This window comes from Cetorhinus maximus, unplaced genomic scaffold, assembly GCF_964194155.1.
Source record: "Cetorhinus maximus unplaced genomic scaffold, sCetMax3.hap1.1 HAP1_SCAFFOLD_3087, whole genome shotgun sequence".
In the NCBI taxonomy this organism is placed as follows: Eukaryota; Metazoa; Chordata; class Chondrichthyes; order Lamniformes; family Cetorhinidae; genus Cetorhinus; species Cetorhinus maximus.
This window is the reverse complement of record NW_027599014.1, coordinates 3,727-20,106: the sequence shown is the minus strand read 5'-3', so window position 1 is coordinate 20,106 and position 16,380 is coordinate 3,727. Positions and strand designations below refer to the sequence as shown.

Here is a 16,380-nt window from a genome sequence, read left to right as displayed (position 1 = left end):
CAGAACTAATCCATCAGCCCTAGAAGGCGGCTAACAGTGGGATTGATGTAATTGTTTCTTGGTGAGAGTCCCTGTCAACATTGGGTCACAGGGAGCAGAGGATTGGGTGGGAGGAGGGGGGAGGGGGTTTAAATGTCCGCCTCTCTCTAGTATGTTTGCTTTCTTTCTGACTCCAGTTTGTGCTCCAGGGAATTGCTCTTTTATTTAATGCTTGGCTCCGTTCTGGATGTTTTTTCCTCAATGATGATTTTTTGGAATCTTTTTTGAGGGCCAAAAGTTATTAAAATCTGGTCCAAGGGAAGAGTGGCCAAGCAAAACAGAGAGAGAAAGAGGCCCACATCACAGGCTGAGGAACAGTCAGTAAGACGGCAGGCCTGCTACGCCACAGTCCATGTATGTCTCGGTGTCAACTCTGCACATCTACAGCACACACTGGGTAAGAGGGAAGAATTCAATCAGTTTATGGTTTCAGGGGTGATCAGTGTGCTCAGCTAAAAGAGTCTCATTCTTGTTTTCAAATCCCTCCATGGCCTCATCGCTCCTTGAACATCCCCAATTCTAACTGAAACTTCACTGGCATCCATGCCTTCAGTTGTCTTGATCCTCTGCTCTGGGGTTCCCTCCCTAAACCTCACTTAATAACAGAAGAAATCAGAGCTTGAGGAAGCTGGTATGTCTGTTTCCTGCTCATTAATTAATCCTCTCTCCATACGAACATACCACCCAATCCCACGAGCCCTCTCTACCTACGCCTCCTCCCTTAACATGCTCCTTAAATCCGACCCCTTCGACCAAACTGGCCCAACATCTCCTCGTGTTGCTCAGGGTCAACTGTGGTTCGATAATTGCTCGGGTGCAGCAGCCTTGGGACAGTCTAATCCATTAAAGGTGCTATATAAATGCAAGTTGCTATAGTTGATCTTGGCAGGTGCCGAATGGGACACAATTACAGTCAAATAAAAGCAAAACACTGCGGATGCTGGAGATCAGAAATAACAACAGGAAATGCTGGGAAATCTCAGCAGGTCCGGCAACATTTTGTGGAGTGAGAAACAGTTAACGTTTGAGTCCAATAGGACACTTCTTCAGAACTCAATTAGAGTCAGGTTGTTAAAATCTGATGAGGTAATTCTCTAGCCCTGTCGCTGGTTTCAATATAATACTTAAATTTGCTTTATTTAATATTTTTCTTTTACAAAGAGAATTAAAACATACACAAGGCAAGTCATTACTACAAAATGTTTTGTACGAGAGTCGGCTTTCCCACAACCTCCAGTCAGATCCCTTTCAGAACCCAACGTGTTATTTTGATTCTGGAATAGTCCAGGCCCTGGAAATCACTGACCTTTCACCTGTGGGATCAAGGTTCAAACCGAAAGCTGGTGGATGGAGTGAATGTCTCTGGGGACTGGGAGAATCCCGTCTCAAATGGGATTGGGATTGGGATACACTCTCATCCCAGATCCTGAGAGATTGAAGATCAGAATCAGAATGACAAAAGGTTTTGAACAAGAATTAGATAGGAACTGTTTCCAAAGCAAGAGGCTCAGTCATTATCAATTTAAAATAGTTCTCCAAAGAATGAGACAGGAAAATTCGATTAAATCTCTTTTTACAGGGAATGATTAAAAACTGGAACAGTGTCAGAAAGAATGAGAGAATCTGCTTCCAGAGGAGCTGTCAAAAGTCAAATGGATGTGTTATTTCAAGAGGATTAATTTACAAGGGGATGGGGTATTCAGTAATCGCAACATCAGATTTCTCCGTCTGAACCCTCTCAAAGTTCAGCCTCGCAAAGGGTACGAAGGGATAGAGTACCAGAGTCAGTGTGTGTGGGGCCTGTACCCCAGTGAGAGTCAGTGTGTGTGGGACCCGTACCCCAGTGAGAGTCAGTGTGTGTGGGACCCGTACCCCAGTGAGAGACAGTGTGTGTGGGACCCGTATCCCAGTGAGAGTCAGTGTGTGTGGGGCCCGTACCCCAGTGAGAGTCAGTGTGTGTGGGGCCCGTACCCCAGTGAGAGTCAGTGTGTGTGGGACCCGTACCCCCGAGAGAGTCAGTGTGTGTGGGGCCCGTACCCCAGTGAGAGTCAGTGTGTGTGGGACCCGTACCCCAGTGAGAGTCAGTGTGTGTGGGGCCCGTACTCCAGTGAGAGTCAGTGTGTGTGGGGCCCGTACTCCAGTGAGAGTCAGTGTGTGTGGGGCCCGTACCCCAGTGAGAGTCAGTGTGTGTGGGACCCGTACCCCAGTGAGAGTCAGTGTGTGTGGGGCCCGTACCCCAGTGAGAGTCAGTGTGTGTGGGACCCGTACCCCAGTGAGAGTCAGTGTGTGTGGGACCCGTACCCCAGTGAGAGTCAGTGTGTGTGGGACCCGTACCCCAGTGAGAGTCAGTGTGTGTGGGACCCGTACCCCAGTGAGAGTCAGTGTGTGTGGGACCTGTACCCCAGTGAGAGTCAGTGTGTGTGGGACCCGTACCCCAGTGAGAGTCAGTGTGTGTGGGACCCGTACCCCAGAGTCAGTGTGTGTGGGATCTGTACCCCAGTGAGAGTCAGTGTGTGTGGGACCCGTACCCCAGTGAGAGTCAGGGTGTGTGGAACCTGTACCCCAGCAACAACCTCCTTTTCTCGCTTGGTGTATTAAGGTCACTCTTCTCCTCTGCCTCCTTGTGTTGAAAATCAATGAGCAGTGGGATTGGATTCTGGGATGATGGGAATAGGATTATGGGGTTTGGGGGAGGGGTTTATGATCGAGGTATCCAGCAATGAATCACCACAGACCTCACAGTCTTTAATAAAGACACGTGTCCTCGTGAACACTGAATGTGACGTTTGTGATGGTTCTGTGACCCACTGGTTACCATCGAGCGTCAGGATCACAGCACCTTACTCTATTGCAGTGCTGGTCGGCGTGATAACCCCCGTGCTATCCCAGGAGATGGCGTAAGATGCATGAGTCCTAAAAGTAGCAACCAGAGTCAATCGGGAATCGAGTTGGTTCCTAGACATAGGCCATATCATCCACCTTGTCCTGGTCAGACTGTCCTGAGCACTCGGCTTTGTCCCATGCCAGTCCCGGGTCAGTCCTGGCTCAGTCCCGGGTCACTCCTGGGTCAATTGATGGGAGGTGCGTGGCTTCGCTGGAGACTGAATTCCTTTGCCTTCAGTCGTAGACTGGCGATGCTGTTTGCCATTGTCATTCCCGGGCTACTCGAGCTGCAATCAGTCGGGCTGTAAGGAGGCATTGAGCTATCAAAACGCGCATCAGATAAGACTCTTTACACAAATATAACTGCAATTATTTTTTTAAAAAGCTTTGGAGTAAATTCCAGATCCACACCCCACACCCACCCCTCCTATGACAGAGGCCAGGACACAAGAAGCCTGGATTTCTAAAGGGGAAATCGAGTTTAACCGACTTGGAGTTTTTTGAAAAGGTCGATGAGGGTAATGCGGTTGATGTGGTGTACATGGACTTTCAAAAGGCATTCGACACAGTGCCACACAACAGACTTGTGAGAAAAGTTATAGCTCATGGAATAAAAAGGACAGTAGCAACGTGGATACAAAATTGGCTGAGAAATAGGAAACAGAGGTCAATGGATTTTTTTCAGGCTGGAGAAAGGTTTGTAGTGGAGTTCCCCAGGGATCGGTATTGTGACCCTTGCTTTTCCTGATATATATTAATGATCTAGATCTTGGTGTGCAGGGGACAATTTCAAAGTTTGTGGATGATACAAAGCTTGAGAGTGTTGTAAACTGCGAGGAGGACGGTGTAGAACTTTAAAAGGACATAGACAAGTTGGTGGAGTGGGCAGATAGGTGGCAGATGAAGTTCAATGTGGAGAAGTGTGAGGTGATGCATTTTGGTAGGAAGGACATGCGGAGACAATATAAAATAAAGGGTGAAATTTTGAAGGGGGTGCAGGAGCAGAGGGACCTGGGTGTATATGTGCATCAATCATTGAAGGTGGCAGGACCGGTGGAGAAAGCAGTTAATAAAACATACAGTATTCTGGGCTTTATTAATAGGGGCATAGAGTACAAGAGCAAGGAGGTTATGCTGAATTTATATAAGACACTGGTTAGACCTCAGCTGGAGTATTGTGTACAGTTCTGGGCACCACATTATAGGAAGGATGTGAACACGTTGGAGAGAGCGTAGAAAAAGTTTACAAGAATAGTTCCAGGGATGAGAAACTTCAGTTATGAGGATAGATTGGAGAGATTGGGACTGTTCTCCTTGGAGAGGAGAAAGCTAAGAGGAGATTTGATAGAGATGTTCAAAATCATGAGGGGGGTGGACAGAGTAGATAGGGAGAAACTGTTCCCGCTCGTAAAGAGATCAAGAACGAGAGGGCAATGGGAATCAGGGGGAAAGCTCTCTGCTGGTTGGAGTCATACCTAGCACAAAGGAAGATGGTTGTGGTTGTTGGAGGTCAGTCATCTCGGCTCCAGGACATCACTGCAGGAGTTCCTCAGGGTAGTGTCCTCAGCCCAACCATCTTCAGTTGCTTCATCAATGACCTTCCTTCCATCATAAGGTCAGAAGTGGGGATGTTCACTGATGATTGCATAATGTTCAGCACCATTTGCGACTCCTCAGATACTGAAGCAGTCCATGTCCAAATGCAGCAAAACCTGGACAATATCCAGGCTTGGGCTGACAAGTGGCAAGTAACATTTGTGCCACAAAGTGCCAGGCAATGACCATCTCCAACAAGAGAGAATCTAACCTTCGGCCCTTGACATTCAATGGCATTACCATTACTGAATACCCCACTATCAACATCCTGGGGATTACCATTGACCAGAAACTGAACTGGACTAGCGAATTAAATACTGTAGCTATAAGAGCAGGCCAGAGGCTAGGAATCGTGCAAAGAGTAACTCGCCTCCTGACACCCCAAAGTCTGTCCACCATCTACAAGGCACAAGTCAGGAGTGTGATGGAATACTCTCCACTTGTCTGGATGAGTGCAGCTCCCACAACACTCAAGAAGCTGGACACCATCCAGGACAAAGCAGCCCGCTTGATTGGCACCCCATCCAAAAACATTCAGTCCCTCCACCACTGACGCACAGTGGCAGCAGTGTGTACCATCTACAAGATGCACTGCAGCAACTCACCAAGGCTCCTTAGACAGCACCTTCCAAACACTTGACCACTACCATCTAGATGGACAAGGGCAGCAGGCACCTGGGAGCACCACCACCTGGAAGTTCCCCTCCAAGCCACTCACTATCCTGACTTGGAAATATATCACCGTTCCTTCACTGTCACTGGGTCAAAATCCTGGAACTCCCTCCCTAACAGCACTGTGGGTGTACCTACACCACATGGACTGCAGCGGCTCAAGAAGGCAGCTCACCACCACCTTCTCAAGGGGCAACTAGGGATGGGCAATAAATGCTGGCCCAGCCAGTGAAGCCCACATCCCATGAATGAATAAAAAAAATTAAAGCGATTTTGCAAAAGAAGCAAATGTGACGTGAAAAAAAGCTTTTTCACACAACGAGTGGTATGGGTCTGGAATACAGTGCCTGGAAGTGTGCTGGAGACAGGTTCAATTGAGACATTCGAGAGGGCATTAGATGGTTATTTGAATAGAAACAATTTGCAGGGGTATGGGGAAAAGGCAGGGGAATGACCCTAAGTTATAATGCTCATTTGGAGAGCTGGTGCAGAAACGATGGGCCGAATGACCTCCTTCTGCACCATAACATTCCGTGATTCTGTGAGTAATGCTCCCTCTACACTGTCCCCATCAAACACTCCCAGGACAGGTACAGCACGGGGTTAGATACAGAGTAAAGCTCCCTCTACACTGTCCCCATCAAACACTCCCAGGACAGGTACAGCACGGGGTTAGATACAGAGTAAAGCTCCCTCTACACTGTCCCCATCAAAAACTCCCAGGACAGGTACAGCACGGGGTTAGATACAGAGTAAAGCTCCCTCTACACCGTCCACATTAAATACTCCCAGGACAGGTAGAGCACGGGGTTAGATACAGAGTAAAGCTCCTTTGACACTGTCCCCATCAAACACTCCCAGGACAGGTACAGCACGGGGTTAGATACAGAGTAAGGCTCCCTCTCCACTGTCCCCATCAAACACTCCCAGGACTGGTACAGCACGGGGTTAGATACAGAGTAAAGCTCCCTCTACACTGTCCCCATCAAACACTCCCAGGACAGGTACAGCACGGGGTTAGATACAGAGTAAAGCTCCCTCTACACTGTCCCCATCAAACACTCCCAGGACAGGTACAGCACGGGGTTAGATACAGAGTAAAGCTCCCTCTACACTGTCCCCATCAAACACTCCCAGGACAGGTACAGCACGGGGTTAGAAACAGAGTAAAGCTTCCTCTACACTGTCCCCATCAAACACTCCCAGGACAGGCACAGCACGGGGTTAGATACAGAGTAAAGCTCCCTCTACACTGTCCCCATCAAACACTCCCAGGACAGGTACAGCACGGGGTTAGATACAGGGTGAAGACAGGGCCTCTTTTCACATTCATTGTAACTCTGCAGCCTTCAGGCTGTAAGTTGAATGTGTTACTCTCTCAGACACACTGACTTTCTCTGCCCATCATTCAATTTGCCTGATTTATGTTCGGGAGGATTCCAGATTCAAATCAGCTTTGTATTCAAATAATTTCAGCAAGAAATTGAATACATTGGGCAAAACCATCCCAGATTTGTACAAAGTGCAGTAGTGGGCAGGGGAAAAGTCGTTTTACCCGCCGGCCGCAAGGACAGGTTTTCATACTGTATCGTCCCATTCCCTGTCTGCCCCGCCTCATTAATAACGCATTCATGGGAAATACTCCAGATCGCGGGCAGACGAGCTCATATTTGCTCTGCTCCAGGACTGCTCCAGGGCTGCTCCAGGGCTGCTCCAGGACTGCTCCAGGGCTGCTCCAGGGCTGCTCCAGGGCTGCTCCAGGGCTGCTCCAGCTCTGCTCCAGGGCTGCTCCAGGGCTGCTCCAGCTCTGCTCCAGGACTGCTCCAGGACTGCTCCAGGGCTGCTCCAGGGCTGCTCCAGGACTGCTCCAGGGCTGCTCCAGGACTGCTCCAGCTCTGCTCCAGGACTGCTCCAGCTCTGCTCCAGGGCTGCTCCAGGACTGCTCCAGGGCTGCTCCAGGACTGCTCCAGCTCTGCTCCAGGACTGCTCCAGCTCTGCTCCAGGGCTGCTCCAGGGCTGCTCCAGGGCTGCTCCAGGACTGCTCCAGCTCTGCTCCAGGACTGCTCCAGGACTGCTCCAGGACTGCTCCAGGACTGCTCCAGGGCTGCTCCAGGGCTGCTCCAGGGCTGCTCCAGGACTGCTCCAGCTCTGCTCCAGGGCTGCTCCAGGGCTGCTCCAGGACTGCTCCAGCTCTGCTCCAGCTCTGCTCCAGGACTGCTCCAGGTCTGCTCCAGCTCTGCTCCAGCTCTGCTCCAGGACTGCTCCAGCTCTGCTCCAGGACTGCTCCAGGACTGCTCCGGCTCTGCTCCAGGACTGCTCCAGGGCTGCTCCAGGACTGCTCCAGCTCTGCTCCAGCTCTGCTCCAGGACTGCTCCAGCTCTGCTCCAGGGCTGCTCCAGGTCTGCTCCAGCTCTGCTCCAGGACTGCTCCAGCTCTGCTCCAGGACTGCTCCAGGACTGCTCCGGCTCTGCTCCAGGGCTGCTCCAGGGCTGCTCCAGGACTGCTCCAGCTCTGCTCCAGGACTGCTCCAGGGCTGCTCCAGGGCTGCTCCAGGGCTGCTCCAGGGCTGCTCCAGGACTGCTCCAGGGCTGCTCCAGGACTGCTCCAGGACTGCTCCAGCTCTGCTCCAGGACTGCTCCAGCTCTGCTCCAGGACTGCTCCAGGGCTGCTCCAGGACTGCTCCAGGACTGCTCCAGGACTGCTCCAGGGCTGCTCCAGGGCTGCTCCAGGGCTGCTCCAGGACTGCTCCAGCTCTGCTCCAGGGCTGCTCCAGGGCTGCTCCAGGACTGCTCCAGCTCTGCTCCAGGGCTGCTCCAGGACTGCTCCAGGGCTGCTCCAGGGCTGCTCCAGGGCTGCTCCAGGACTGCTCCAGGACTGCTCCAGCTCTGCTCCAGGACTGCTCCAGGACTGCTCCAGCTCTGCTCCAGGACTGCTCCAGGTCTGCTCCAGCTCTGCTCCAGCTCTGCTCCAGGACTGCTCCAGCTCTGCTCCAGGACTGCTCCAGCTCTGCTCCAGCTCTGCTCCAGGACTGCTCCAGCTCTGCTCCAGGACTGCTCCAGGACTGCTCCGGCTCTGCTCCAGGACTGCTCCAGGACTGCTCCAGGACTGCTCCAGCTCTGCTCCAGCTCTGCTCCAGCTCTGCTCCAGGACTGCTCCAGGACTGCTCCAGGACTGCTCCAGCTCTGCTCCAGATCTTACTCCAGGACTGCTCCAGCTCTGCTCCAGGACTGCTCCAGCTCTGCTCCAGGACTGCTCCAGGACTGCTCCAGCTCTGCTCCAGCTCTGCTCCAGCTCTGCTCCAGGACTGCTCCGGCTCTGCTCCAGCTCTGCTCCAGGACTGCTCCAGGACTGCTCCAGCTCTGCTCCAGGACTGCTCCAGCTCTGCTCCAGCTCTGCTCCAGGACTGCTCCAGCTCTGCTCCAGGACTGCTCCAGCTCTGCTCCAGGACTGCTCCAGCTCTGCTCCAGGACTGCTCCAGGACTGCTCCGGCTCTGCTCCAGGACTGCTCCAGCTCTGCTCCAGCTCTGCTCCAGGACTGCTCCAGGACTGCTCCGGCTCTGCTCCAGGACTGCTCCAGCTCTGCTCCAGCTCTGCTCCAGGACTGCTCCAGGCGACAGGTGGCCCCAAAAGCAAAGAAGATGGCAGCCCCCACATTTAGTGACGTCTCTCTGGGGAGCCTGCTGGACGCATTGGAAGATCACCGACGTCCTCTACCCCCGCTCTGGCCACAGGAGGTCCACCAGAGTCACCAATTCCCCCTGGGAGGCAGTGGCAGTGGAGGTCAGTGCCACTGGAGCACAGGGGAGGTCAACCACCCAGTGCAGGAAGAGGATGAATGATCTCATCCATTCTGTCAGGGTAAGCCAACCACCTCATCACTGCCAAACCACACACTCACAAACCCATCACACACCCACAGGGATCTCAAGGGACAACACCACTAACTCTCACACACACCCTCCCATCTCCATCAGGCTCATATCCTCTGGAGCTCACGTCCCCATCCTGTCCATGACTCTGCTCACCACACAAACATTCCACACAGTGCCATGTGTTCTGCTCACACTCTCGCCATCTGTTTTCATACAGGAGAAACTGGCTGACAGCAGCAGGGAGGGGTCCCAGACAAGGGGTGGAGTGGCCCACATTAGGCCCCTCACTCACTTTGAGGAGTGTGCCATCGCACACCGACACCCTCAGCCTCAGCTCCATCCACGTCCTCTTCTGCAGCCAAGAGGATTCCTCCCCCATTGAAGAGCTGGAAATACGCAGCCTGGAAGACCCGTCACAGCGCTTACCCACACCCTGTGCCAGCGCAGAGACACACACCTCGGTGGGACCTAGATCTAGAGCAGATGCGGGTTCATAATCTGGTGGTCACCCCACGGACACATGTCCACAGCATGAGGGGGCAGGTTCAGCCGAGTTCCCTGGCACTCGGAGGACTGCTGGGGAAGAGGCATCTGTGAGGTCCGGTCAGATGACGTACCTCTAGATTTGGCCTTCCAACTCACCGTGGAGAGTCAGCAGAAGACAGGGGAACATCACGCAGAGCTGTTGGAAGCCCTCAACAGAGTGGCCCGTGAGTCAGAGGAGTGCATCCACCTGCTCTCTGATGAAGTGGTGCTAACATGTGCGCCTATGGAGGTCTCCATGGGGACCTTGGTCCAGCAGAACGCAGACCTGCACCCCATCGCAGGAGCCATGGGTGAGTTTCTGCAGTGGCAACGCGAGAGGGAAACAGGGCACCTCCAGGAGTGGTTGGCCCAAAGGAGGACAGCCAAAGCAAGCTGGGGCCTTCTAGGCCTTGGTTCTCCAGGTGAGGCACACTGAAGTAATCAGAGGCAACAGGGACAAGCATTACACAGGCTGTCTCCACCCCTGCTGCGGATGTCAGGGCAGCGCCTAGAAGAAGTGGTAGGCCTAGAAAAGTTAAGAATTTCTGATCACAAGCGGCTGGACGGGTGAACACATTTTGTCACTTTATAATCTGAAAATATATTCACTTTCGCTGAATAATGTGTAATGTTGTCCTTCAGCTTCATTTACAGGCTTCATGGGTCCTCCCCCCGCAACAACCCCCCTACCCCCCCACCCACCCCCCCCGAGCCCCCACCCCCCCCTTCACTAGCAGTTCAGCTGCACACAGCTGACCCACGAGTGATTCTGGAGGGAGAAGTGTGTGTGTGGCAGGGATTTTCGGAGCCTCATGCGAGCACTCTCCCACGCACACGGGGCCTTCATCCTCACACTCATCCCGCTGTCCCGAGCAGTTTCAATGCTGCCTGATGGGGTTCTCTTTCAGTTGTCCATCTGAGCCGACCGGCATCTCCGCCCACCCACGGGTTATACTCCCATGCAGTACCTGTTCCCACCAACATGAGGCTCTGCTCGCTTTCGATTTCGACAATTATGGTAGTTGTTAAGTTTTGGATCTGCTCCCCCATCCTTTCCCCTCCCCCAGTCACCCATGTCCTTTCCCTGATCACTGTCGACTCCCCCATCCCCGCCATCACCTACCAACCTGAACCCTTGTCCTTCCAGGATATCCAGGTGGATGTGGACGCTCCTATCTTCCTGAGGATCCCACACCCATCCACACTGACCTCCCCGACCTCCTCTTTCCCACCCCCAGGATTCATATCTGCCTCCGAGTCCCCACCAACCATCCTCACCGTCCCTTCTACCACCACTGATACACCCTCACCCTCCCAGCTCCCTCTGCCCCCTCTCACACTCACCATTTCCTCTTACCACGCCCTCCGTCAGTTCGCTCCCCATGAGGCAGTCATTGACTCCACAGACCCCTCCCTTGCACATTCACCTGGATATCCCCCCTCACTCCATCCTCCCACCTCTTGAACTCTCTCCTCCCCCTGGACACCTTCCCCCCTCCAAAAACCCTCCTCCACCTCCGAACTCTTTCCCCCCCCCCCAACACCGAACTCCTTCCCTTACACCTTCCTCCCACCTTATATCTACCTCCCCACATGTCGCATTCTCCCCATAACTCCCTCCTATCCCTCCTAACCTCACCCCACCCCTGGCACCTTCGTTTCCACCCCCACCTCCCCCCCCTACCAACGTCACCCTCTTCGGTACACCTCACTCACAGCTGGACCTCCCTCTCCCCCCACCTTGCCGATCATCCGCCCTTATTCATAAAGGGAGGGAGACAAAAAACAGGTCACGATAAGCCAGTTAGCTTAACATCTGTCATTGGGAAAATGTTGGAGTTTATTATAAAGGGTGTAGTAGCAGAGCATTTAGAAATGCATAATCTAATCAAGCAGAGTCAGCATGGCTTCATGAAGTGGAAGTCATACCTGACAGATTTATTAGAATTCTTTGAGGAGGTAACATGCAGGATAGATAAAGGGGAACCAGTAGATGTAATATATTTGGCTTTCCAATAGGCTTTTGATAAGGTAACACACATAAGGTTACTTAATAAGATAAGAGCCCATGGTGTTGGGGGTAGTATATTAGCATGGATAGAGCATGGCTAACTAATAGAAGGCAGAGAGTTTGGATAAGGGGGGCATTTTCAGGATGGCAACCTGGTGGAGTGCCACAGGGACCAGTGCTGGGGCCACAGTTATTTACAATATATATTAATGACTTGGATGAGGGAAGTGAATGTACTATCGCCAAGTTTGCGGATGACACAAAAATAGGTGGGAAGACAAGTGGTGAGGATGACACAAAGAGTCTACAAAGGGATATAAACAGGTTAAGTGAGTAGGCAAAAACTTGGCAGATGGAATATAATGGGGGAAAATGTGAGGTTATGCACTTTGGCAGGAAGAATAGAGGAGCTGAATATTATTTAAATGGAGAAAGACTGCAGAAAGCTGCAGCACAGAGGGATTTGGGGCTCCTCATGCATGAATCCCAAAAAGCTAACATACAAGTTCAGCAGGTAATAGGGAAGGAAAATGGAATGTTGGCCTTTATTTCAAAGGGAATGGAGCATAAAAATAGGGAAGTCTTACTAAAACTATAGAAGGCACTGGTTAGACCACACCTAGAATACTGTGAACAGTTTTGGTCCCCTTACCTAAGCAAAGGTATACTGGCATTGGAGGCAGCCCAGAGAAGGCTGATCCCGAGTATGGAGGGATTTTCTTATTAGGAGAGGTTGAGTATGTTGGGCCTGTACTCACTGGAGTTTAGAAGAATGAGAGGCAACCTAATTGAAACATACAAGATTCTTAGGGGGCTTGACAGGGCAGATGCTGAAAGGTTGTTTCCCCTTGTGGGAGAGTCTAGGACCAGAGGGCATAATCTCAGAGTAAGGGGTCACCCATTGAAGACATGGATGAGGAGGAATTTCTTCTCTCAGAGGGTAGTGAATCTGTGGAAGTCTTTACCGCAGAGGGCTGTAGAGGCTGGGTAGTTAAGTATATTTAAGGCTGAGATAGACAGATTTTTAATCAGTAAGGGAATCCAGGGTTATGGGGAAAAGGCAGGAAAGTGGAGTTGAGGATTATCAGATCAGCCATGATCTCATTGAATGGCGGAGTAGACTCGATGGGCTGAATGGCCTACGTCTTATGGTCTTATACCAGCCCATGGCCAAGACCGTGATGTCCTGAAGCAGACCCCAGACATCAATGGAGACCTCCCACCTTCCATAAGCAAACTTCATGGAGCCATGTCCATGAGAATCATGGTGCACGTGTTCCTCCAGGGTCCGGTAGCTGTAGGGCTCCAGCATCTTCTGCTCCTCGGATGTCCCCGATGCGAGCAAGGCCCTAACCAAGTTCCGGCTTCTGCACGTCACACTTGTCCAGACGTGTTCTGGGCCGGTGTGTTTTCCCGCCGGCATAACGGTAAATCTGGCATGGGGAGGACGATCCTGGTCGGGCTTTACTTTGCATCCCATTAGCGGGACGCAAAGCGGGTTCCAGCCGGCCTCCAGCGGGATTCACATTCTGCCATGGCAGACAATCCCGCTGTGCTCTCAAGCCTGTACAAAACCAATTTTTGGCCTTCTTGCCATATTGACCCCCCTGCCCGCCATGATGCCCAAACACCAATGGGGCCGAAAATTCTGGCCATTGCGTGGGGATTTTTAATTGGACTTTCATTGTCAGTTTGTGTTAACGATTCCCTCTTACGGGCAACTGATGATTACCTGTAGGATGAGTTTGCTGACCACGGGCGGTATTCTGTGCTCAGTGGGGTGTGTCGGGCCACAACAGGCTGTTCGATGGCCGTTTCTATGCTGTAGGATTTGAGGAGTGAGACTGTCCGGCCAGTTAAAATGGCGCGCTCATTCCTGCGGAACTTGGCTCTCCGATTCTGAAACCAGACCTGTGTGAGAGAGAGAGAGAGAGAGAGAGAGAGGGAAAGGTTTATCTGTCACCTGTCAACACAGCAGCAAAGCTTAGAAATACATTGAATTTACAGCACAGAAACAGGCCATTTGGCTCAACTGCTGGTGTTCATGCTCTACAGGAGTCTCCTCTCACCCCATCAGCATATCAAACAACAACCTGTATTTATATTTATATTGCACCTTTAACACAGGAGAATGTCTCAAGGTGCTTCACAGGAGCAATTATCAAACAAAGTTTGACACTGAGTCACATAAAGAGACATTAGGACGGGTAACCAGAAGCTTGGTCAAAGCGATAGGTTTTATCATGTTTGTCCCTCGAGGTGGAGGTGACTATGTTCTTCAGCTGGGTTATTTCTGGTGGGTACATGGGGGGCTGCTAAGGGCCAACCTGTGCCTAGAAATAGGGCAGAGTACCACAGATGTTTGAGTTTTGGATGAGTTGCTGGCTCAGGATTTCCTCTCTGCCTCTGACATGCTCTTGCTTTTGAAGGAGGCTGACTGTTTTTATTTGGCTGCGCCAGGAGCAGTGGTCATGGGGCGAGCTTCTCCCAAGACTCGAAGTCAATGTCAAAACTCCCAGATGAAGCCTTCAGCGCATCCTTGTGACACTTCCTTTGACCACCATGAGAGCGCACCCCAGACTCAAGCTCTCCATAGAAGATTCTCTTTGGTGAGCGAGTGTCAGGGATTCTGGTTACAGGACCAGCCCAGCTCAGTCGTGACTGTCTCAGTCTGGTGTGGGTGCTTGGCATGCTTCAGGGTCTGGTATTTTCTCCTGCCGTCTGATCTTCAGAAGCTTTCGAAGGCAGCCCAAGTGAAAGTGGTTGAGCTTCTTGGCATGAGGCTGGTCCACAGTCCAAGTCTCGCATGTGTAGAGCAGAGCGAGCAGGATAGATAGACTTTCAGTTTGGTAGGCAGACTTACTCTTCGTTTTTAAGAAGCGTACGAAAGGAGGAAAGAGAGAGAGAGAGAGACCCGAAGAGGTTTAGGGAGGGAATTCCAGAGATTAGGGCCCAGACAGTTGAGGACATGGCTACCAATAGTGGAGCGATTAAAATTGGGGATGTGGAAGAGGCCAGAATTGGAGCGGCAATATTGCCCAGATCCACCTATTCCTTTCTCCCCAGTGTTTGTCTAGCTTCCCCTTAAACGCGTCGCCTCAGGTGAAACCTCCAAGTTCCAACACAAACACTCCTCAGGTCATCTGGGGGTTGGGTGGAGATGTGGGTAAGGGGGAGGAGATGGTGGTGTAATGGTAATGTCACTGGGCTAGAAATCCAGAGGCCATGGGTTCAAATCCCACTATGGCAACTGGTGAAATTTAAATTCAATTAATAAATCTGGATTTGAAAACTGACTAATCTCAGTAATGAAACTGTCATCAATTGTCATCCTGTCCACTAATGTCCTTTAGGGAAGGAAATCTGCCGTCTTATCTGGTCTGGCCCTACATGTGACTCCACACCCACAGCATTGTGTCTGACTCTTAAATGCCCTCTGAAATGGCTGAGCAAGCCACTCAGTTCAAAGAGCAGTTAGCTAATAAATCCTGGCCTTGCAAGGGACACTCACATCTCATGGAAATTTAAAAAAAAATCTATGAACTCTTCGGATATCCTGTGGAGCGGAGAGAAGGTTCCGGCTTCTCCCTCTCGACCCAGCCAGTGTCTTATCAGTGAACTGAAATCACAGAGTGAGGCAGAGGGAATAGGTTTGAGTTGAAAGTTCAGAAGCACAAACCAGTCAGGGAAAGCGTGAGTTGAGGAATTGCTTCAGGCAGAGAGTAGAGTTTATGGTATGGAGCAGCATTGATGTATCTCAGGGGGTGTTTGATATGTAGACGGCAGGGGGGTGGAAGAGAGAGACAGAGGGGGTGGGAGTGAGAGTGAGTGGAGCCTTGTGTGTGTGAAGCATGAACATCGGCATTGTCCCATCAAATGCTCTATGTGCATGCCCACTGCTGGGACCACGGTGATTTGTTCTGACCTGTACTCTGGCCTCACTCAGATTGACCCTCCTGGCCACCTCCTCCCGGACAAATGCGTCTGGATAATGCGTCCTCTCAAAGACCTTCTCCAGGGCCTGCAGCTGTGAACTGTTAAATGTGGTCCTATTTCGCCTCTGTTTCTTCCTCTGTTTCTGAAGATTTGCAGTCAGACTGTGTCCCACAGCTGCAGAAGGGGAGAGGGAGTGAATCACACAGCACCAGCTCAGCAGATCACAAAACCATCATGTGTAATAACAGGAAAGAACAATGAAAGAAGTGTGTCAGTGTGGGTGGGACCCGTACCCCAGTGAGAGTCAGTGAGTGTGGGACCCGTACCCCAGTGAGAGTCAGTGTGTGTGGGACCCGTACCCCAGTGAGAGTCAGTGTGTGTGGGACCCGTACCCCAGTGAGAGTCAGTGTGTGTGGGACCCGTACCCCAGAGAGAGTCAGTATGTGTGGAACCTGTACCCCAGTGAGAGTCAGTGTGTGTGGAACCTGTACCCCAGTGAGAGTCAGTGAGTGTGGAACCCGTACCCCAGCGAGAGTCGTGGGGCAGCAGTTCAGGGTAAAGAGTGTCTCAGCTGCGATGCTGCTTCAGTTGGTAAACAATCCCAGACCCACTCAACCATGAACCAGACAATAAAACTGATGATTCTGAGCAGCTGCTGATTGTTATCTCAGATGTTGCAATGTGGACATGGCCCCTTACAGACTCGGTCCTGCGACAGTCTTTAGCTGTACTGTGACCGCTCATCCTGAGCCACTTCCATGTTTAGTTTGGCAGTGTAACAGGGAACAGATCTCTTGGTCTGAAAATCTATCTGCTCACAAACTCCACTGAATTTGCTGTCTCCGA

The 16,380-nt window shown here is 51.7% G+C and overlaps 1 protein-coding gene across 1 annotated transcript; it reads right to left on the bottom strand.

Annotated features, from left to right (window-relative positions):
- Window positions 1-929: 929 nt before the first annotated feature.
- On the bottom strand, window positions 930-15,708 carry LOC144677811 (paired mesoderm homeobox protein 2-like; the record flags this gene model as incomplete). Its single annotated transcript, XM_078537821.1, has 3 exons — window positions 930-3,224; window positions 13,331-13,509; window positions 15,524-15,708. Coding segments are annotated over 3 exons (482 nt in total), but the record flags the coding sequence as incomplete, so codon positions are not given.
- Between the last annotated feature and the right edge of the window lie 672 nt (window positions 15,709-16,380).